Source organism: Scylla paramamosain, chromosome 47 (assembly GCF_035594125.1).
Source record: "Scylla paramamosain isolate STU-SP2022 chromosome 47, ASM3559412v1, whole genome shotgun sequence".
Lineage (NCBI taxonomy): Eukaryota > Metazoa > Arthropoda > Malacostraca > Decapoda > Portunidae > Scylla > Scylla paramamosain.
This window is the reverse complement of record NC_087197.1, coordinates 1,075,776-1,099,491: the sequence shown is the minus strand read 5'-3', so window position 1 is coordinate 1,099,491 and position 23,716 is coordinate 1,075,776. Positions and strand designations below refer to the sequence as shown.

Here is a 23,716-nt window from a genome sequence, read left to right as displayed (position 1 = left end):
GGTGAAGACTGGCATGATCCCCTTTCCTCCTTTGTTTGAGAGAGAGAGAGAGAGAGAGAGAGAGAGACCGACCAGCCTCAGCCTTGTTATCAGGACTTACGAAACAAACCCAAACTCAGTAGCACTATCATCATCATCAGCAGCAGCAGCATGGCGTCGTCTGCTGGGGAGCGGCTTTCTGTCCTGCAGCGGCACCTGTCCTGCCCTGGGCGTGAGGGACCCAGGCGTGGCACCGCGGGACACTGGCAGCCCGCAGCCGCCTCGTCCCCGTCCCCGAAGGACACCGCAGGCGCCCCCTCGCTGCCCCGGAGGAGGTGGGTGGCGGTGTTGGTGACTTGACGCGCCCCGGCCTGACAGGACTAGCGTGAAGGGACTGAGTGTAGAGCCTGACTAGACTCCTGACACTTCCTTGACTCACTAGAAAGACTCACTGTAGCTTGACAACACTTTTAAAGGACTGAGTTTAACCTGACGAGACTCGTGTGGATTACTAGACCCGCTGTGGCTTTACAAGACTCGCTCAAGGGACTCGCTGAACCTTGACTAGACTAATATAAAGGTCAAGATGCTTAACTCATTAGAAAGGCTCAATATAGTTTGACTAGACTCATAAAGGACTATAGCTTGACTAGACTCGTTTAATTACTCAGGTTTGACTAGACTATATTAAGTAACTTGTTTTTTTTTCCTCTCTCGTGCAGGTCTGATGGTATTTTGCAGTTCTTTTTATTGTTCTAGAGTTCTTGTGTGCTTTTATTCTTCTGTATGTTGTTTTTATGTTGATATCGTTCTTATGTATTTTTTTAAGGGCACTGTCCAACTTTTTCTAATGCTCTAATGTTCGTGTGTTATAAATATGTTCTAATGTGTTTTTGTGTAAGAATTTCACTGGCAAACTTTTGTCCTCTTGTTCTTATGGTGTTCTGGTGTTGGTGTTCCAGGCAGGAGGTGCTCAAGTGGAATGGCTGGGGGTACAAGGATTCCAAGTTTGTGGTGCATAAGGAGGATGGCTACCATGTCTCCTTCACCGGGAACAGGTTCGGAAGCATTGTAAAGTTGCTGTCCGTGTATAATTAATTGACTTTGCTTGTGTATTTTCAATTATGGCTTTTTTATTTATTTATTTTTTTTATTTATTTATCTTTTTCTTCAGGCTAATGTGAAACAGGTTAATTAAATTCGTAATATTGCCGTTCGTGTGTTTATTCATTAACTCTTACACTTTCATTTATCACATTCATATCAATCATTTATATTAATCTATCTACCGGGCCTATAAAATAAAATATCACTATTAATTCTTCACGCATTTTCTCCCGTCGCTCCAGGTACAAGATCGGCAACATGGTTCTCCCGCACTTTGCTAGTTGGGTGAAAGAGACCCTTGGTGTGGACTTCGAGGACTGCCAGCCACCACAGCCTCCGCCACAGCCACACCAGATCCCCCAGCCCATCCTGCACCCGGGTCAGTGTGTGGATGGGTGTGGATGGGGTTTTTATATCTTATTTATTTGTTTATCCATTTTTTTGTGGCATGTGGATGTATTTTATTTATTTATTTGTTTATTTTTTATTTATTTTTTATTTATTTATTTTTTTATCTATTTTTTTGTGAATGGATAAGATTTTGTGCTGATTTTGTTTGTTTGTATGTTTGTTTGTTTGTGTTTTGTGGGTGAGTGTGGATGAGTGTTTTTTTCTGTTTTATTTATTTATTTGTTTATTTTCTTTATAGATGAGGTGGATAAGATTTTGTTTTCTTTTGTAATTACTTACCTATTTTTTATTTGTTTTATTTGTTTATTTATTTATTTATTTATTTATTATTATTATTATTATTATTATTATTATTATTATTATTATTATTATTATTATTATTATTTATTATTATTTTTTTTTTTATGTGTGTGTGTGTGTGTGTGTGTGTGTGTGTGTGTGTGTGTGTGTGTGTGTGTGTGTGTGTGTGTGTTCCCTATTCTGTTACTTATTTGTCCATTTTCATTTATTTATTTATTCTTATTTCCTTTAGTGAGAGATTCTGACCAATGACAACTAAACTAATAAAAAGTGACATTTCCCCAGTTTTAGTTATAATTTTTTTTTTTTCATTTATCTTTTTATTTTATTGATTAATTTATTTTGTACATGGAAAGGAGGTTAAGGGGAAGAAAACTGATTAAAAAAAAAAAGAAAAAAAAAGCATTCATTAAATCTGACAATCTTTAAAAGAAAGCTATGTAACAAAAGTCAAGAGTTATTATCAGTTAAAGTTATCATATTAGTTTTACCATTATTATTATTATTATTATTATTAGTAGTAGTAGTAGTAGTAGTAGTAGTAGTAGTAGTATTGCTATTGGATGTCATTTATTCTTATCTGCTTATATATTTTTTGTAATGTCTATTTTAAGGTCCAGAAAGGATTAGGTGGTGGAAAAGTTAGGGTTAGGAGTGTTAGTTGAAGTATTGAGATTAGATAAGGCAAGGTGGGAGGTTGGGGTTATCAAGATGTGTGTGTGTGTGTGTGTGATTTGGAAAGTTACACAGGTTAGGGTTATAGAGAGCGGAGGAGGGAAATAAATAGTTAAGTGGAGAGAGAAAAAGACAGATAAATAAATAAATAAATGATGGAGATGGAAATATTTTAAATCAGACAGGTTAGAATTTAATAGGAAAAAAAAAAAGGAGAAATTAAACAGAATAAAGGTGAGAAATGGAGAAACAAAGATAAAGGGATAGAATAAAAAATTAGGAATAAAAATAATGGATGAAAAGAAAAACATGGAAGGTGAAGAGTGAATAATAATAAGAAAAGGAAGAAGAAAAAGAAGAATGAAAATTGAAGTTTGTGATGGAAAAAAAACAGAGAGAGAGAGAGAGAGAGAGAGAGAGAGAGAGAGAGGAAGGAGTCATTGAGATAAGATTAAATAATAGCTCTCTCTCTCTCTCTCTCTCTCTCTCTCTCTCTCTCTCTCTCTCTCTCTCTCTCTCTCTCTCTCTCTCTCTCTCTCTCTCTCTCTCATAATGAATGTTAGCAGTGAATGAGCTTTTGTATTTATTTATGTTTGTTTGTTTGTTTGTTGAAAGACTATCATTGTTTTTGTTTTGTTTGTTCCTTTTTTCTTTTTTCTTTTCATGTTATTTTCTTTCTTTCCCTATTGTTTTGTTTCTTTGCTGATAATAGACTCTCTCTCTCTCTCCCTCTCTCTCTCTCTCTCTCTCTCTCTCTCTCTCTCTCTCTCTCTCTCTCTCTCTCTCTCTCTCTCTCTCTCTCTCTCTCTCTCTCTCTCTCTCTCTCTCTCTCTCTCTCTCTCTCTCTCTCTCTCTCTCTCTCTCTCTCTCTCTCTCTCTCTCTCTCTCTCTCTCTCTCTCTCTCTCTCTCTCTCTCTCTCTCTCTCTCTCTCTCTCTCTCTCTGCAAGCTTTCTTCATCTTATTCTTCCTCTATTTTTCTTTCTCTCTTGCCTCCCTTTCACCTCTTACTTTCTTTAACCCTCCTCGTCCTCCTCCTCCTCCTCTTGCTGAGTGCCATCTTCTGCAGGGCTGCTGGAGGAGGTGCGAGCCCTGGGCCTGAGTCACAGCCTGGAAGGGGAGGACCGGCTATTCAGGGCACATGGACACACACTGGCTGAGATTTTTACACTGAGGGAGGGAATGTTCCCACGCATCCCTGACCTGGTGGTGTGGCCTGGTGAGTGAGTGTGTGTGTGTGTGTGTGTGTGTGTGTGTGTGTGATTTCAGTAGGTTTATTGGCAATATATTAGTCATTTGATCCAATCTGATTTAATTTCATTTCTTCTTCCTCCTTCTCCTTTTCCTCCTTTTCCAAAAACCATTACACCCACCACCACCACCACCACCACTGGCACCAGATGGACACAAGCAGGTGGAGAAGATGGTGGAGCTGGCCAGCCGTCACCAGGTAGTTCTCATCCCCTTTGGTGGAGGCACCAGCGTCTCTGGAGCCCTGCTGTGTCCTGAGGAGGAGGGCAGAATGATCATCTCCCTCGACACCTCGCAGATGGTAAACAGAGCCTTCAGTGGACGTTTTTTTGTTGCCATTTTGAGCAGTGTACAGAATTTAGATGCATAGAGAGAGAGAGAGAGAGAGAGAGAGAGAGAGAGAGAGAGAACATGAGAATAATTTTTGTATTTTCAGGCAACAGAACTGTTGAAATTACCTTAATACGAAACTGAATCTTATGGGATTATGGGGAACGAGGTTAACTGGGGACTCCTGGAGTTGGGTTAGGTTAAGGGGGGTTTCAAAGGTAGTAGGGAAATTATTGGGGTTTTTCAAGTGTTTGTGGGAGTTATTGTGGTTTTCAAGAATGTTTGGAAGTTGTTATAGGCTTCGAAGAGAGAGAGAGAGAGAGAGAGAGAGAGAGAGAGAGAGAGAGAGAGAGAGAACATGTAATACTTAGAGACAAAAAGAGAGAGAGAGAACACGTAACAAAAGAAAAAAACACAAAACACCAATAATGCTGACTAACACCACCACCACCACCTCTCCCTGAACAGAACAGCATCTTGTGGGTGGACGAGAAGAACCTGACAGCACGCATTGAGGCAGGCATCATCGGGCAGGACCTGGAGAGGCAACTGCGGGCACGGGGGTACACCTCAGGCCACGAACCGGACTCCTATGAGTTTTCTAGGTATATGTTGGTCTTGGATTCTGTTTATTTATTTTGTATTTTATTTATTTGTTTTTTATTTAAGAGGGGCACTGGCTAAGGGGGACAAAAAAGAGGAGAAAGAAGAAAGAGGTGCCATTTGGTAAAGAAGTGTTAAAAATCATACAAAATTGTAGTGTAAGTGTCTTGAATAGTTTTAAATGTTGACTGACTAGAGTTTTGCATCCTTAACGAGTCTTATCCTTTATTAAACTGCCCTTGATCAAACTCTCCAGTTAAAGTGGTGGTCAGAAAAGCTGTTGTACTTTAACCAACTTGATTTTTGCATCCTTACTAAGTGCTGGTTCCTTGATAAGTTGCCATTTTTTTGAGTTCTGGTGCAGAGGAAGCCATAAATTCTGTTATATGTTGACTGAGAAACACACACACACACACACACACACACACACACACACACACACACACACACACACACACACACACACACACACACACACACACACACACTATTAGTTACAGGGAAAGAAACTGATTAACAAATAACACATGGGAAGGGAGAGCCAGAGATGCGGACATTAGCATACACACCCACCCACTCCTCACCCACCCGTACATCCCCCACACTCGCTCATCCACTCACTCCACACCATTCCAGTCTCGGAGGTTGGGTGGCCACAAGAGCGTCTGGAATGAAGAAGAATATTTATGGCAACATCGAAGACTTGGTAGTACAGGTGAAGGTGGTGACGCCCAGGGGAACGGTGGAGAGGTACGCAGCAGGACCTCGGCTGTCTGCGGGTCCTGACATTCAACACTTTATCATGGGGTCTGAAGGTGAGGCAGGGGACAGCGGTAGGTGGGGAGATTAAGTGGGTTTGTTACTGGTTCATGTCCTGGGTTTGGGAGGTGAGAGACAGGAGTACTGATAATATTTGGGTAGGTAGGTGTTGTGTTGGTAGGAATATTGATAAATAGATGTGTAGAGTGATAGATAGGTGGTGTGTTGATAGATTATTGATAGGCAGAACCAGCACTGGTAAATAGAGATCTTTGCTGGTTTTCTTAGTTTTTTTCCCTCATAAGAATAAAAAAAATACAAAATTCCTCATCCATTTCATCCACAGGGACGTTTGGAGTGGTCACAGAGGTCACCCTGAAGATCCGCCCGCTGCCGCCAGTGGTGCGCTACGGCTCCATTGCCTTCCCGGATTTCAGTGCCGGCGTGAGGTGCATGAGGGAGGTGGCGCTGCAGAGGTGCCAGCCCGCCTCCATCAGACTCATGGACAACCAGCAGTTTAGATTTGGTGTGTGTTGGCAGGTTGTGTAGGCTCTGTGTGTGTCTGTTGGCTGTCTGTCCTTGCCTCGGTCACCTCTGCTGGTCTGCTCACTGTAATGTTGCCGCAGGTCACGCCCTCAAGCCGCCCACGGGTCTGATGGGGCTGCTGGTGGACGGGCTGAAGAAGGTGTACATCACACGCATCAGAGGCTTTGACGTCAACAAGATGTGTGTGGCCACGCTGCTCTTCGAAGGTACTGCTGGTGATAGTGCTTCTCACCTCACCTAACCTAACCTAACTAAATGAAACATGATTTTTCAAAGGTACTGCTACTGATATTACCTGACCTTACTTAACCAAGCCTAATCTAATCTTATCTAATCTGATCTACCCTACCCTTACCTAATCTAACCTACCCTACCCTAATCTAACCTAATCAAGCCTAACCTAATGGAATGTAGTTGTTTGAAGTTATTGCTGCTCCTGGTGCCTGATCTTAACTAGTCTTATCAAGCCTAACAATGTAATCTTATCTAATAGTTGAGCTTAATGTAACCTGACCAAACCTAACCAAACCTAATGTAACTTAATCTCACCTAACCTCAAATATTCAGCTTTCCTTCAACCCTACAACAGTAAATTTTTCCTTCTCACTGCTTCTAATTTCATGTTTTTCTTAGTGCTTTTGCAAATATCCAGCCCTCTTTTGCTCTTGCTTCAAAATATCCACCCTTTCTTTGCCCTAGTTTAAAAAAATCCAGCTCTTCTTTGTCCATTTCAGAATATTTAGCTTTTCTTTTTGTCCGTTTCAGAATATTCAGTCTTTCTTTGTCTGTTTCAAAATATACAGCTTTTCTTTGCTCCTGTTTCAGAATATGCAGCCTTTCTATGTCTCCGTTTCAAAATATGCAGGTTCTCTTTGTCCCTGCATCACTAAATCCTCTGAAACTCACCTCCATTTCCCCCTCAGGATCAGAGCAGGAGGTGACAGCGCAGGAGAACCGTCTGTACAGCATTGCTCTGAGCAGTGGTGGAGTGCCAGCAGGGGCAGCCAATGGAGAGAGAGGCTACATGTTGACCTTTGTGATTGCCTACATAAGGGTGAGAATCAGGCTGTTGTCCCAGGTGTTTTGGTGTCATCTTGGCATACTTCCCTGTACAATTTGGCTGCAGTGGTTGTCCTTCCTTAACCTTCCTAGCACTGTGAAGACTGTTTACAGAGAGACACAGGAGGGAAGTGAAGGAAAACAGGTTAATTTTGTCCTTTCAAGCTACAGAAATAGAGACAGAAGAGAAGAGAAGGAAAACAGGTTAATTTTGTCCTTTTAAGCTACAGAAATAGAGACACAGAAGAGAAGAGAAGGGAAATGGAAGGTTAATTTTATCTTTTTAAACTGCAGAAAGATTTGCTAGAGCTTAGTGCAAAATTAGTGTCCAAAAGGTATTAGGTGTTAAAGAAGAAAATTTGTCTATCAGTGAAGGAGTTAACAAGCTGTGGTGGATGATGTTTTGGGTTTTTTATTCAGGGATGTGTTTGTGGTGATGGTTGAAAAGGTTGTTGTGGGAGATACTGGAATTTTCAAGGTGTGTTTGTGGTTCAAATGATGATTTTGATAGGCTCTCCTGGATGATACTTGAGGTTTTTAAGGGTGTGTTTATGGTTGAAGTGAAATGATAAGACTAGTATGAGCTTAAGAGTATTTGTAGTTTAACAGGTTCTACTGATTGGAAGTTACTGATATTTTCAAGGGTGTTTTTACGACTCAAGTGATAGTTTAACAGTGCTAGTAACAGTTTAACAGGTGTACTGGAAGTCATTGGAGTCATCAAGGATGTGTTCATGTTTCCTGCAGGATCTGGGCTTCGACTATGGCATTGTGGCAGAATCCTTCGAGACCTCAGTGCCTTGGGATCGCGTCTACTCCCTGTGCCACAACGTCAAACACCGTATCACCTCAGAGTGCAAGGGTAAGAGGAGAGAGAGAGAGGGAGGGAGAGGAGTGTGTAGGGAGGAGTCATGCAGTTGAAGGGAAATGAGAGACAGAGGAGGTAGGGAGAAATTAATGTAGTAGAAAGAGGAGGAGGAAGAAGAGGAGGTGTGTGGGGGGAAATTAATGTAGTAGAAAGAGGAGGAAGAAGAGGAGGTGTGTGGGGAGAGCTGAAGGCATTGGGGAAAGGAGAGGAGAGGAGGAACTGTGTGGGGACAAATGAATTCAGTGGAAAGGAAAGGAAAGGAGATAGAAGAGGAGGAGGAAGGAAAGAAGAGGAGTTGGTGTGTGGGGGGAAAATATTGTTGTAGAAGGGAAATGAGAGAAAGGAATGAAAATCGTATGAGGAGAAATAAGGGGAAGAGGAAGAAAGGAAAGTTGATAGGGAGGAATATAGAATAAAAGGAGGAAGGGAGAGAATATCATAAGAAGTAAGAGAATAGGAGAGGAAGAGTTTACCATCATCACCACCACCACCACCCTCACCACCACCTTCACCACCCCCAGAGCGAGGCATCCGTCACAGCTTCGTCACCTGCCGAGTCACGCAGACATACGACGCCGGTGCTTGTGTCTACTTCTACTTTGCCTTCAACTACCGCGGCCTGTCTGACCCCGTGCATGTCTACGAGGAGATTGAGGTAAGGGTTGTGCTGGTGTGCTGGTTGTCATGTCACTATTTTAGCTTGTCAGAAATCATTGAGGGCTTAAGCAAACAGGGGTTGGTTCCTTCCCTTTTAAACCAATCAGTCTTGTCTCCTTTGCCTTCCTTTTCAAATCCACCAGTCTTGTCTTCTTTGCCTTCCCCTTTAAATCAACCTTCTCCTTGCCTTCCATTTTCAAACTCCAATCTTTATCCTCCGGCGGGCAGGGCAACGCAAGGAACGAGATCCTGGCGTGTGGGGGCAGCATCTCGCACCATCACGGCGTGGGCAAGGTACGGAGGCAGTGGATGAACCAGACGGTCTCAGCACCTGGCCTGGGAGCACTGCGGGCCGTCAAGGAGTACTTTGATCCAGAGAACATCTTCGCCAATGGAAACCTGCTGTAGGAAGATGGTTGATGCTGCAGGGAGGTGGCAGAAGGCGTGTGTGTGCAGGTGTGTCAGTATTTCATCTTCACAGCAGCTTAGATTTCAGTGTTTCCTTTAAATCTTCCTGTCAATTCAGATTTCAGTGCTTCTTTTAAATTTTCATTGTTTCACCTCAAATCTTCCTGTCAGTTCAGATTTCAATATTTCTCTTACATTAACTCAGTATTGTCACTGTATTTCATTATATTTCATTCCTAGACTCAACATGTCACCAGACCTGTCATGCGTGCCTCTGTTGATGGCTGCAAATACAAGGCAGGTGTGTTTTGTAGCACAGGGACTGCCACATGTAGGCCTGATGGCTTCCTGCAGCTTTCCTTGTTTTCTTGTGGTATTATTTTTACCAGACAGTCTTCACTTGCTGAGGGCTCGTGTTTGTGTGTGTGTGTGCGTGTGTGTGCAGATGCGAGTGTGTTATCAGTACAAGAAAAATAAGTATGCACATGTTTCTTTCTTCTCTATGTTCTTCTTCCCTTTGTGTGTGTGTGTGTGTGTGTGTGTGTGTGTTTTATCAGTCAGGAGTCACAAATCTTTACTCTTAAGTCCTTGTCATTGTACAGTGCTTGGCTACAGTGCACAACCCACCGTGTAGACAGACCAATAGCTGCCTGTATAAACGTCTCGACCGCATACTCTATAAGTTCAGAGGAATTTCGCGACTTCTTGAATGGAAAACGCAAAGAGATTCAGGCATTTAGAATTCCAGATAAATTTATAGAGGAATTTTTATTATTACTTAAGTGAAAATATATGAAAATTCCAGCATGTGTGATTCCAGATAAGTTCCAGAAATGCCATGAACTCTGTAAAGGATTCCAGTGTTTTTGTGGGACTTGTGGAATTTAGTTAAAGGATTCCAGAAGTCTTAAAAGTAGATAATGGAGAGGAGTTTGTTTATTAAGGGATTCCAGGATATATTTAAGGGATCCAGTGCTGTGTATAAGGGATTGAAGGTCAATTGTGAAATTTATAAAGGATTCCAGGGTGTTTTAAGGGGTGTTATTTTTATTTATTTATTTTTATTATTCATTCATTTATTTATTTATTTATTTTATTTCATTTTATTTATTTATTTTTTATTTATTTATTTTTTTTTTTCGACATAACCAAAGAGGATGTTGGGGATTGTCTTGCGGTGTTTGGAGGGTTGAATAGACTGGGTGTGTTTAAGTCTAAGTATTATCATCTTGCCTCTGTAAACATTTGTAAGTTCCTTGTGTGTGTGTGTGTGTGTGTGTGTATGATGTGGTTAGGTTTTGTTTAGGTTACTTTTCAAAATAACTGGTTTTTCCTCTCTCTCTCTCTCTCTCTCTCTCTCTCTCTCTCTCTCTCTCTCTCTCTCTCTCTCTCTCTCTCTCTCTCTCTCTCTCTCTCTCTCTCTCTCTCTCTCTCTCTCTCTCTCTCTCTCTCTCTCTCTCTCTCTCTCTCTCTCTCTCTCTCTCTCTGGTTCAGCTTCAGTTCCTCTCAGTTCATACATTTGTGTCAAGATCCGAGTGTTTCTGTCTCGAGTTTCATCTCATCTTGGTTGCTTCGTCTGTTCCTCACTGCTCTGGTTTGTCCCTTGTGTCCCAGGATGAGACGAGTGTGTGTGTGTGTGTGTGTGTGTGTGTGTGTGTGTGTGTGTATGTGTGTGTGTGTGTGTGTGTGTTATCGTAGTGTCTTATGTTTATTATTGCATAAGAAAACACTATTCATGGTCTGCTTTTGGCCAGATGAGATTTTTTTCTTGTGTGTGCATGTGTGTGAGTGTTTGTGTGTTATACTATCACAATGTTAGCCTAAGTTCATTAATGCATTTAGTTATTAATAAGTCAACCGCTAAAAAACAAGCCTTTTTCGTGGTGAAGAAATTAATTATTCTTTGGTTGTGATTCAATTTATATGCAATTAGTTTTTATTGAGGTGCATATGTGTCTGTGTTAATGCTAGAAATGTAATCTTGTCATTTAAGCATTCAGGTGATAAGTGTGGATAAGAAATCGAAGTGTACTAGAACTGTGAACCTATTTGAAAAGTGTGGAGTTTTATTCAGTCAGAATTTAAGTGTGCATACAAGATCCAAGTCATACATCAGGAGTGTGACCGATCTAAAAAGTGTGTTTGGGTTTTTCAGTCAGGCATCGGAAGTTTGGGGTGATGCGGGGAAGGAACGTACAAGTTTTCAGTGATATAGAAAGGATCTAAGTTTGCAGTTAGGTGTGAGGTGTTTTAAATAGTGGTTTGAAAGTATGTATTACTTTCCTGTTAAGTGTTTAAAGTTGGAAAGGAAAGAAGAGGAGGCTGCAGTAATATAAGGATTTGTTCAGAGTAATGATATGAAAAGGATCTCTCTTAAGTTTGCAGTCAGGTGTGAGGTGTTTAAACTAGTGGTTTGAAAATATGAATGTGTTTCCTGTTAAGTAATAGAAGTGAAAGAAAGAAACAGAAGCTACAGTAATATTATAGAGAGTTTGTTCAGAGTAATGATTTAAAAGGATGTAAGTTTGCATGTATTTGTGGTTTGAAAATATGTATAAATTTCCAGTTATGTATTGGAAGAAAAATAAGATAATTTTATAAGAATTTCTTCAGGATAATATTGAGCATTTGAATTTGTGATTTGAAAGATATATATTTCCTGTTAAGTAATGGAACCTAAAAATAAATTAATAATAATAATAATGTGAAAATTTCTTCAAGGTAATGATTTAAAAGTGTATAAATTTCAAGTTTAATTTTGAAAGTTAATGAGTCTTAAGAATATAAAAAGTTTGTTCAAAGTAATTTCAAAGTATTTCTCTAAGTTTGCAAGCAGCTTTCAGAAGTATGGACTAGAGGTCTATAAGTACTATGTGTAAATTTCCTGTTTAATTTTTGAACTAAAAGAACAAAGTATATGAAGAATTTGTTGAAGGTAATGGTTTAAAAGTGGCACCTCTCCAACCCTTCAGTCAGGTGTTGGAAGTGTGGATTAGTGGCGTAAAAGTTTGTAAACATTTCCATTTGACCAGTGGAAGTAAAAACCGATAATATAAGAGTTTGTTAAGTTATCCAAGTTATACAAGTCTTCAGCCCAGTAACAAAGGTATACATAAGTGGTTTAAGACTATATATTTCCAGTTAAGCAGTGGAAGTAAAAACAAAACAAAAAAAATAATATATAAGCTTATTCAAGATACACAAGATATACAAGTTCACACAAGTCTGTGCAAGTTTTCACGTTATACTTTGGCCATGGGTGGTGTTTGCGTCGGTCAAAACGTTGCTCTGTCATGTCAGTTCCGGCACCGTTGTCAGGGCACGAGATGTGTTGTCATCCCAAGCATTGCCGTGGTGATGCAGTGAACAGTGAAGGTCCAAGACTTGATTAAAGAGTGTCTGCTTCATCTTATTTTATTTGAAGTCTTTTCCCTCATTTTGAAGTGCCTGGTTCTTTTATTTCCTTGGGCACCTTTTCTGTTGATTTAAAAGTGCCTGGTTCCTTCATCTTTTCCTTGACATCTCTTCCCTCAATTAAATAACATCTTTCTTATTTTTCCTTAATATCTTTTCCCTCAGTGTGTCTTCTTCCTTTTCTTCATAGACACTTTTCCCTGGCCTTTGGTTAAAGGGTTTGGCAGGTCTCCTCCTCCTGACCCTGTCACACACACCACCTGACAGTTATTTCCCTCAAGTCCTTTATACAGTTATCCACTCCATTTCCTTGACGTTTTAGCTCACGTGCGTTGGGCTGGAGTGACTGACAGCTGTGCCTGGTCTGATCATACATATCAGATAGTTTTCCCCCAGGTCCTTTATGCAGTCTGCCCACCTCTGCAGTTTTCTTCCTCCCATTATTTTGAGCCACAAGATGAAGCCATAAAATGAAGGAAGGCAGAGTGCATGTCTGTTTCCTCTCTGCTGTCTACTTGAAGCCATGAACTGAGGCAGCACATGTTTTCTTCCTCCTTAAGACTTATTTACTAGAGGAAACTATTAACTGAAAGAAGGAAGAGTACATGTGTATTTTCACTTTATTATTTACTAGACGAAACCATTAACCGAGCCAAAACACGTCTTCTTCCTCCCTAAGACGCGACTGACAAAACAAAAGCCTTTAACTAAAGCATCAAAACACAACACATTAACAAGTATTTAATATATTATGTCATATATACTTAGACTAACAGTGCATCTTCCTTCTGTAAATAATAGACAAACACTGCATCTTTGTTCTGTAAATATTAGTTAACATCATGAGCTACAATCATGAAAGCTGTCCCTCCCACCAAGAGCCTGCCAAGAGCTGGGATTAGTTTTGGGACCTGAGCTGTGACATGAGTGCTGAATAAAGGCCAAGGAGATGTCATGTGGTGCTCAGTGTCTTGGGAGAAGTAATTATCTGATAACCAGCTTGACCTGTCACATTCCTAGGGCTTCTTGGTTTAGCAGCAGTAGTACATGTCAAATAGTTTTCACTCATTGCATCCCGTTCTAAGCCTTTGAAACCCAGTAGCAGTAGTAGTATATATCAGCTACTTCCATCCTTTATTACTATGTCTCTGTGGAACTTAATATAATGTAGTAGTAGTAGTAGTAGTAGTAGTAGAAGAATCCATTTTCCCCCAATTCTTTTTCATTTTAAGAGTGTAAACATAAACCACTTCACTGATCAACACATCCCTTCTATCCTGAAATCCACTTGGTTTCACAGCATCACTTGTTGGGTTGACTGTACATCATACCCACATATCCACCACCACCACCACCACCACCAGCACCACCACCACCACCAGCACACACACCCACCCCAAACTGGTCCCTGGTCCTCTCACAGCCTGGCCCATGGTACAAGTGTCCCTCAGGCAGTGGTGCACTCCAGCTTGTGTTGCACCTTGGCACAGATCCTTGTAGTGTCTCCCAGGAAGCTGATTGGAAGATGTTGACTGGTGGAGGTGGAGGTGGAGGTGGTGGTGGTGGTTGCTGTAAGTATCTTGGGAATATGGAGTCTGTCAGATCCAGTAAAGGTCTTGAGTGACGACTGACTGGATCCTGGTGCCAAGGATTCGGATTTGGGTCGTCTGACGGGAAGGATTGGTTGACGTGCTGCTGGTGATACTGAGCTGGAAAGTATGATTCACCCTGCCAGCCTGTATCATATATCTGCTGCCCCCTGCCTGCCTCTGACCCCTGCCATGTGTGCCGGTACTCCTGGCCAGGGTAGGGAGCAAGGTGCCTCTTGTCCCTCATGCTATACATTTCAGTCTCCCTTGAAGTGCTAGCAGTGCCAAGGGAGTCAAGGTTCACATCCTCATGGACGTAAGTGGCTCTGTGTGTGGCTGTCGCTGCCTGTGCCTGTGAAGTGTGTGAGCTCTGGTTCTGTGTGGCCATGGGGTCTGTGTCTCTTGGGTGTGTGGCCCACATGTGTGTATCCCTCGGATGTGTGGCGCTTGAGTATGTGTCCCTGGGATGTGTGGCCCTTGGGTATGTGTCACTGGAATGTGTGGCCCTTGGGTGTGTGTCACTGGGATGTGTGGCCCTCAGGTGTGTGTCCCTGGGTTGTGTGGCCCTCAGGTGTGTGTCCCTGGGATGTGTAGCCCTCAGGTGTGTGTCCCTGGGATGTGTGGCCCTCAGGTGTGTGTCCCTGGGATGTGTGGCCCTCAGGTGCATGTCCCTGGGATGTGTGGTCCTCAGGTGTGTGTCCCTGGGATGTGTAGCCCTCAGGTGTGTGTCCTTGGAGCAGGAGCCTCTGTCAGTGTCCTGAGGTGGCCCAGCAAAGTATTCCAAGTACCTCATTGGATTGATAACAACAGACTTGGGACACTGAGAGACAGACAGCAGGCAGACAGGCGAGGGAGTCCTTTGGCTTCCTGGCGGCTGGGAATCAGAACCGTCAAACACCCACTCCATTCTCTCCTGCCGCTGACTGGAAACGAGAGGCTCCTGCTGGCGGTCCTGAGGGTGCCAGCATCCCTCAGCATCCCTCTGCAGATCCTCATGGCGCTGGAGGAGACCCTGGGGACTGATGATGGTGGTGCCTGGACAGTTCATCTTGCCAGTCACACCAGTGGTCTTGTCACAGCTGCTGGGGGAGCTTCTTGAAGTGATGGCTAGATAGTCTTGGCAGGAGGGAGTTTTTAACACATCTGATGGCTGCCTGGTTGCATCTGAGACAGTTCATCATTAGTGTAAGAGAGAATAGGGGTGTTGTATCAGAAGCTGGAGGGACACAAGGATTTTTAAAGCAGGAGGGAGTTTTTAGGACACCTGGTAGTCTCCTGGTGCACTGAAAACAGTTGATCATTAGTGTAAGAGTATAGGGATGTTCTATCAGAGGCTGGAGGGACACAAGGATGTAGAGATAAGGATATGAGCAAGAATGAATGTTGGAAAAGATACTGCATGAGGTGCTTGGAATATTATCATTAATTGTTAGGGCAGGAGTAGATAGACAGTTTTTATTCTCAGAGGCTGTGTGGCGGTAAGGACAAGTGTTAGAGAATGTACATGTGTTGTATGAGATCGGAAAAAAAGAGGATCAGAGACAAGGATCAAAATGAGAGAAAGAGAGAGAGAATGATAAGAGGTTAGACAGAGAAACAATTGGAGAAGACTTGTATATGCAACCAAACAGAGAAAGAAGATCAAAGACAAAGGTTAAAGAAAGAAGATAAGAATGATAAAAGAGAGAGAGAGTGAAATGGAGAAAACTGACACATGCAATCAACTTAACTATGAAAATAGAAAGAAGCAGCAGATCAGAGACAACGATTAGACAAAGAAGAGAAAGAGAATGATAAAGAGATAGAACCAAGAGAGAACTGAAGACTCGTGTAACCAAATTAACTATGAAAACAGAGAAACAGAAGGATTAGGAAAAAAAAAATAATAAGAGATTCGATTGATAAACAACTGGAAGAAACTCAAATGCAAACAACTTCACTAAAAAAATTAAATAAATAAAAAAATAAATAAAAGATGAGAGACAAGGATTAAATACACATGATAAGACACAAGACTGAGATAAAACAGAACACAAATGAAAGCAACTAAGAAAAACAGGAAGGAAGAAGACGAGAGGCAAGGATCAAACATCTTACCATTTCGTTTCGTAGACCTTACAATCTTTGTGGATCCAGAGCTTTGACAGCCTACTGCAGTGGGGCTCCTGGTCTCCTTCTGCCTCTCCTTCTTACTGCAGCAGAACCATGTGTTAAGATTGAACACTCGGCTAGATGGTGGAAAGGGAGACGGCTGAGAAAGAAGTCAGGAAGATGTGTGTGCAGAAGATTAAATATGATTACGAACACTGATGAAATATTTTGAACGCTGCTACGAAAAGATAAAACTAACTGTCCTTACCCTTCCTCATACTTCTGCTGGATTTTCATAAGAAGTTCACGGCTCATTCCTGTGAAAAGTTGTGTTAATTAAAACTGACATCACTGCTTCTCTTTGTTACACCTGAATGCCACCAAATTTCTCACACATGCTTAAATGTTATTGCCAAATTTATGAGTATCTGTGCTTCATCTTTTTTTTTATTACTATTTATTTTTTATGTAAGTTGGGTTTTCACCAAGGCAAAAAGAAAAGCAAGGGGGAAAAAGTCCACTGAAGGTACTAGTCCAAAAAGAGAATTGTCCAAAAACAGTATCCAAAATTACAAGGCGTTTTGAGACTACAGCATACAAGAAAGAAAACACAAATAAAATAAAATAAATGAATGTTCTCTATGATACATAATTGTTGTTGAACTTTCACAAGACTACCAACTTCCTTAGATCTCCTGAAACATTACAAAATTTATGGATTACAACTCCTCAAACTACAGTATACATAAAAATTCCCACTAAAGCAGAATTCTTGCTAAAACTACAAGAACTACAAAAATAACAGTGCCCCTGAGAACCCCACGAGAGGACACTCACTGACCTGCGGCTCGTGGCAGTCGGCCGCGTGAGGCCTTGTCCTGCGCCTTGTTCACGGCAGCCATTAGGTATTCATAGATCTGAGGCTGCAATGAAACCACACTGAAAGATTTGAGCATCGTTTTGAAATTATATTGTCAACTTGCACATCTCATTAAGCCTGAGAGATTATACTAAAAATAAGAACCTAAGAAGATAGGGGAAGCTACAAGAAGCCATTAGGCCTACACATGGCAGTCCCTGTATTAAACATGCTTGCCTATTTCCACCTATCATCCTCATCTATAAATTTGTCTAATCTTTTAAAGCTCCCCACTGACTCAGCACTAACAAGCCGATTACCAAGTCTGTTCCATTCATCCACCGCTACATCTGAGAACAATTCCTTCCCGTTTTTTTTTCAGTAACTTTATCAAAACGAACCTGCTATTAAAAGATCTGAGCTACATCCACTTCTCCTGCCAGTTGTACAATCCCCTCCATTTCTACATCCACCACTCGGCATTGCTAGTGTGTGTATCGCCATGAACTGTCTGATTTGACTCCCATTAATTTCTCCATCACCATCCCACTTATTGAACTGAGTGGGATGGGGAGGGATTGTTGGGATGTGTGTCAGACAGGAGGTGAATCAAGCAGGGCAGTTCACAGCAGGCAATTCATGCACTGGCAAAACTGAGAGGTGAATGTGGAAGTGGCAGGGACAGTACATCTTTCAAAAACCACTCTCATCATACTGTACACTACATCACTCTTACCTTCACCACTAGAGGCTTGGTCACCTTGTCCTCTGCCTTGCCACATGTGTCTGAAGGGGCCAATCCCAAGCACAGCCCTGCAAGATAAAGATTACTGAAAGAAAGTCATTCGTACTTAACACTTTCTTCTCATTTTCAAAGGGCATGGAGATGACTTGCCAGGTTCTTAAGGGTCCTTTTTTTTTCTTCTGTTGATGATATGGAATTGTTTAAGTATCCTGTCCTATGAAAGCTGAAGAATCTTTACAGCTTAATGATGGAGGCCTTTCTTTGACACTGCTATAACTCTTGAAAATCCCTAATAACTTCCATAATCCAGTCTTTTCTAAAATAAACAAGCACAAAAGCCAAAAAAAAAAACAGTACATTACCTAACCTGACCCCCACCATCATCCGAGTCCCCTTTGTCATCTAACGAACCCAAAAAAGACATTATTTCTATCCTGCATCTTACTTGATAGACTGCTGCCTGGTGGTGGTGGTGGTGGTGCCCCAGTTCTCTCCCTAGTAGGTTTAAGCAGGCTGGGTTCTCTGGATCTGTCTGCTGGAATGTTACCGCTTCTCTGCTTGAACTGAAGTGTTGATAAAAGCTTAAAGTGTTGTTGTGGCTTTGGAAATGTTTGTGTTTGGTATTATCATGTTTTCATTGTTCTTTGTTTGTTTTCTCTCATATCATCTACTTCATCTTTTTTTCCTCTTTGTCCTTCTAGTGGTATTATTTTCCTCCTCCTCCTCCTCCTCCTCTTCTTCTCTCTTTCTCTTTCTACAGTATTGTTATATCCTCCTCCTCCTCCTCCTCCTCCTCCTTCTCTTGCTTCTTTTTGCTCTTTCTAAACCAGTATTATATTATCTTCCTCCTCCTCCTCCTCCTCTTTCTCTTCCTTCTTTTTCCTCTTTCTACACTACTATTATATTCTCCTCCTCCTCCTCTTCCTCTTTCTCTTCTTTCCCTTTCTATACCCTTAGCACCTTTCAAAGTGTTAGTACTGTTAGTATTTCATCAACAACATCGTTCTCTGTGTTAGTAGTGTCAGTATTTCACCAACAATACTACAGCAGTGTTAGTATTTCATCTCTTAACATTCCTAATACTCTGGTTGCCTTCAGATAACACTCATAACAATATAGAGGTATAATTAGCATGGGCACATGGAAAATACGAAGAATAAGAGGTTCTTTTTCCATCTAGTACAAAAATATCTGGCTGAAAAATGTTAGCGGATTATAGGAAGGAAAATGGCAAGCACTGAAAGGGTTAACATCGATTCTCTATTAGTAGTGTTATTCACCTTGGTTACCTTACATGGCTGGTCGGCAGATGTGGGCGTGTTTGGGCTGAAAATGCTGTCTGGACTGGAAGCGTCTGAGTGTACGAGTACCTGATTGGTGCCTGGAAAAATTTTACGGTTCAGTACACACACACACACACACACACACACACACACACACACACACACACACACACACACACACCTGCTTGCTTACCCTCCTTCAGTAGCCAGCGACTTCCCCTCTTCATAGGCAGGAAGTACCGGTGGGGGGACACAGTGTTGTGAGGCTGTGGGGTAGCGGGGGGTGGTGGCACAGACTCCCCAGCACCGGCAATGATGTCCGATAGGTTTGCATTTGCTCTTGCTTTTGTCTCTGCCGTCATGTTGATGTTTTCTGGGAATGTATTCAGTGTTTGAGGGTGTTTGGAGTGTTTTTAGAAGTTTTAGGTGTGTTTGGAAGTGTCTTGGGTGAAAACATCCTTAAAAACTCCAGTAACTTCCACAAGAGCCTGTTAAGTTATCATTAGCCTTGTTTAACTATCACTAGCATCATGAAATCACCTTTGAAACTCCGATAACTTCCAAAAGAGCCTGTTAAACTACCACCAGGCTTGTTGAGCTATCACTGAAATCACAAAAAACACCCTTGAAAATCCCAGACTTTCAGTAAAGGCTGTTAGAAGCTGAGATAGGCAGAAACATTAAACAAGAGACTGAAGAACACTCTGTCTGTGTGTATTAGTCTAAGAATACTTATAAGACAGAAACAAGAAACATGAACACACCTCTCGGCACATTTCTGGAACTTTGAGTGCGTATAAAAATTCTTCGCTGCATCTGAAACAAAAATAAATAAATAAAATAAATAACTATATATATATATATAATTGATTGCTAAGTCTATTCCACTCATCCAGGAATGTGATAACTAATTCCTTCCTACTTTTTTTAATATAACTTCAGCTTGAATACATCTTGACTTGTCCTGCTCTGATTGCTTACCCTGAAAACTCTGCTGTCACCCTCGTTATTTCCCCTGTACCACCTAAAGACCCCCACTTAATCAGATCCCCACATAATCTTGTTCTTGCACTGTCATCCTTGTTATTTCCCCCGTACCACTTAAAGACCACTCAAATCCCCATTTAATCTTCTTGTTTTTGTGCTGTCACCCTTGTTATTCCCCCTGTACCACTTAAAGACCTCCAGATCCCCTCTTAATCTACATCTACTCTTTCATCTAATTCTGGTAACAGTGAGAGAGAGAGAGAGAGAGAGAGAGAGAGAGAGAGAGAGAGAGAGAGAGAGAGAGAGAGAGAGAGAGAGAGAGAGAGAGAGAGAGAGAGAGAGAGAGAGAGAGAGAACTTACTGTCATTCTCTGATTGGTAACACTCCTTTCATTCCTTCTTTCCTCCTCCAGCAAGGCCTAAAGAAGTGAAGGAAGGTTTAGGTAATGCTGAAAAGTCTTTTGTTAATATCATTTCATTATATTTATTTATGAGGCAAGAGGAGAGAGAGAGAGATGGATTATAAGAGGAAGGGGGAGGATGATGAGAGAGTGTGAGCATGCAAGGACAGGGATAAATGGAGAGAGAGAGAGAGAGAGAGAGAGAGAGAGAGAGAGAGAGAGAGAGAGAGAGAGAGAGAGAGAATTTATAGAGGCATAGATAGTTAATTGGATAATGAAATTCACAGCTAAATAGATGGATAGATAAACTGACAGATACACAGACAGTTTTTGACAGACAGGTAGATAAAGACAGATAGATGGATCAAGAGACTGAGATAAACACATAAATAGATAGATAGATAGATCAACAGACATAAAGAAAGGCAAGTAGATAAACTGATAGATAGACACATACACTTAGACAGACAGATTGTTGGATAGACACTGATAGACAGACAGACAGATAGATAACCAAGCAGTCTAACCTTCTCAGCTTCCTTGTATCTTCGTACTTCTGCTTGTAAAACATTTTCTTCACTTCTAGATTTCTTTCTGGCCTGTTCAGAGAGAGAGAGAGAGAGAGAGAGAGAGAGAGAGAGAGAGAGAGAGAGAGAGAGGCACATTCACAATATTCTTCTTACATCACTAGTTATCTATGTCATTATTAGTGTTACCTGTTCAGAGTGATCAGTTGCCAGTTACCTTTCTCCTTGTCTCTCTAGGGTGCGTCGCCCCCCTCCTCTTCTCGTAAGCTCTGAGTTTGTTCCTCTCCATGTCTTGACGTGTGCGAGGGGAGACTGTTGAAAAGACGAGAATTACTTGTTTTATCTATCTATTTATCTATCTGTCTATCTGTCAACTTATCTACCTGTTAATTTAATGCCTCAATCTGTCGACCAAACCATCTATTCATGTCTATTTGGTAATCTATCCATCTGTCTATTTATCTATTCGTATGTCTATCTACTTCCAACTGTCAGTCTTTCTGTATATAAATAAATCACCCTTTCCATTTAAATATATGTCTTTCTGTCACTGTATTTAAGTCTTTTAAATAACAAACAGATCTAATTGCTCTTTTAAAATACATCGTGTTTTAATTTTCTGGTGTAATTTTTGTGTGATTTAACTGACTTTAAGGAGCATAAATACCTTAAATGGAGGGGCGCGTTCTCGAATCGTAATCGCGTGGGCCTTTCAATCTCCTCACCTGTCCATTCATATCAATCTGTCTTTAAAATGAAATACACCTAATTACTTTCTCAATAATCTAGGCCATGTTTTGGTTCTCTAGTGTGACTTTATGAAGCATAAATACTGTAATTGTACGGTAACGTTCTCAAATCGTATCTATGAAGGGTTTTCAAATGTCTCTCTTCAGCCACGTCAGTCTACCTGTCTTCAAAGTGAGAGAAATACATCCACTTACTTTCTTTCTATATTAAATTATGTTTTGGTTCTCAGGTGTGACTTAAAGAAACAAAAATACCTTAATTGGAAGGTTGTGTCATCAGTCACGTGGGGACATGTTAACGAATCACGTGTTCCTCTCGCCGGGATGTAAACATTGCGTTCAAGACTGCGTGAAAATGTATTAAAGCTCCTCATTTTTGTACTAGTATGCGAAAAAAAAACTTCATTTTGGGTAAAAAAAGAAAAAAACTGCAAGTTACTTTTATTCTAGTATTCTTTAAAGAGAGAAGTGTATATTTTGTGGTAGAAAACCTTATTTGCGAAATAAATCAATAAGAATAAATAATAATAGTAATAATAATAATAGTAATAATGACTAATAATAATAATAATAATAATAATAATAATAATAATAATAATAATAATAATAATAGTTTCTTGTTACATTTTTTTTTTTTTTTGAAAGGAAAACCCAGGATTGCGTTCAGCGGGAGGTTTCTCCCTACCCCCTCATCCCCCCCCCCATTCACTTGGGACCAAGGAGCTTTAAAGGGCCGCACCGTAGCGTAGCACTGTAGGGCGCCACCGTAGGGCGTCACCAAAGGACGGCACCGCAGGACGGCACCGCAGGGCGGCACCCTAGGGCGTCAACAAAGGGCGGCATTGTAGGGCGACACCGTAGAGCTGCACCAAGGGCGGGACCGTAGCGTGGCACCGTAGGGTGTTACCGTAGGGCGTCACGAAAAAGCGGCACCGTAGGGCGACACCGTAGGGCGGCACCAAAGGGCGGCATGGAGCATGAGAACATGGAATCCCCCCCCCCCTCAGCCACCCACCCACCAGTCACAGAATGCCATCACCATACCTCAGCACCACTGGCCAATAGAAACGTCCCTGAGGCATTGATGCTGCCTTGCTGCCCTCTGGTTGGTGGAAGGTCCCACGGCTTCCTCTCCTAGCCAGTGGAGTGACGAGAATGCTGCAGACTCCGCCCCCTCGGTATATAGCCACGCCCACCTCCTCCCCAGAGCCTCGATGTGTTTCTTCTGTTAATAATGTAGAAATCTTATTAATCTGTCACTAGAACCATAAAAACCTAAAAACCTAAAAACCCGTGTAACTTCAACTAGAGGCTTCTCAATGCAATGGAGGTGCGGCCAGAAGCGTTTTAGAATGCGGTGATGACAGACACCAGCACAAGATTGACTGATTGACAGATACAGCCACGTGACAGACACACTCAAACTGCAGGAACTATAGATATATTTTATTTATTAGTTTTATTTATTGATTGATTTCGTATTTATTATTAATTAATTTATTTATTTATTTTATTTGTTTATTTTTATTTATTTATTTATTTTCGTGAGAGCTGCAACGTGAGGCGCAATGAAGCGTGAACAGTGAGGTACAACAGTTATCAACCACCAACCAATATCAGAAACCTTCTCTCCCACACGTGTGATAATCATCTTTATAGTCAACGAGTGAGTATTTAGTTCAGGTGTTGAAGGTGAGAGGTAAGCGTGCCTGTCCTTCATCCTGCAGTGACTACCACATCTCTGTACTGGTGTTTGCCTCGCCGCTGCCCGCTCCACTCACTCCCGGGGACGTGGTAGCCCGTTCCTTGTGACCTGGGCTGAGGAGACCAAGCAGCGCAAGGTACAAGAGAGAGAGAGAGGGTGTGTGGGGAAGGGGGGAGCTTAGAGGTTAAAGGAGGAGGGAGAAAAGAGGAGCAGCCGGAGGAAGAGGAGGATTATAGAAGCTACATTGAGAATGAGGGAAGAAAGCCTGAAGGAGAGAGAGAGAGAGAGAGAGAGAGAGAGAGAGAGAGAGAGAGAGAGAGAGAGAGAGAGAGAGAGAGACTGTGTTGGGGCGGCAGTTACAAGACCAGGGGGTAGGAAGGCTTGGTTGCAGAAACAAAGACGCAGCGAATTTGAGT

At 41.6% G+C, this 23,716-nt stretch overlaps 2 protein-coding genes across 2 annotated transcripts; one reads left to right on the top strand and one right to left on the bottom strand.

Annotated features, from left to right (window-relative positions):
* The first annotated feature begins 140 nt into the window (after positions 1-140).
* Positions 141-12,356, top strand: LOC135095133 (alkyldihydroxyacetonephosphate synthase, peroxisomal-like). Its single transcript, XM_063995899.1, has 13 exons — positions 141-314; positions 942-1,037; positions 1,329-1,465; positions 3,540-3,689; positions 3,871-4,022; positions 4,520-4,656; positions 5,291-5,469; positions 5,760-5,939; positions 6,040-6,165; positions 6,883-7,013; positions 7,766-7,880; positions 8,408-8,541; positions 8,772-12,356. The coding sequence occupies exons 1-13, from the start codon at positions 151-153 to the stop codon at positions 8,949-8,951; spliced, it is 1,881 nt and encodes a 626-aa protein (XP_063851969.1). The 5' UTR covers positions 141-150; the 3' UTR covers positions 8,952-12,356.
* LOC135094880 (uncharacterized) lies at positions 9,194-21,936 on the bottom strand. Its single transcript, XM_063995356.1, has 13 exons — positions 21,851-21,936; positions 21,064-21,158; positions 20,281-20,337; positions 19,697-19,748; positions 19,114-19,305; positions 18,930-19,030; positions 18,095-18,212; positions 17,641-17,717; positions 16,887-16,968; positions 16,314-16,362; positions 16,052-16,182; positions 13,761-15,118; positions 9,194-9,235 (listed from the first exon to the last, which is right to left on the bottom strand). Exons 2-13 carry the CDS (start codon positions 21,133-21,135, stop codon positions 9,194-9,196), a joined length of 2,331 nt encoding a protein of 776 aa, XP_063851426.1. The 5' UTR covers positions 21,136-21,158; positions 21,851-21,936.
* Positions 21,937-23,716: the final 1,780 nt, after the last annotated feature.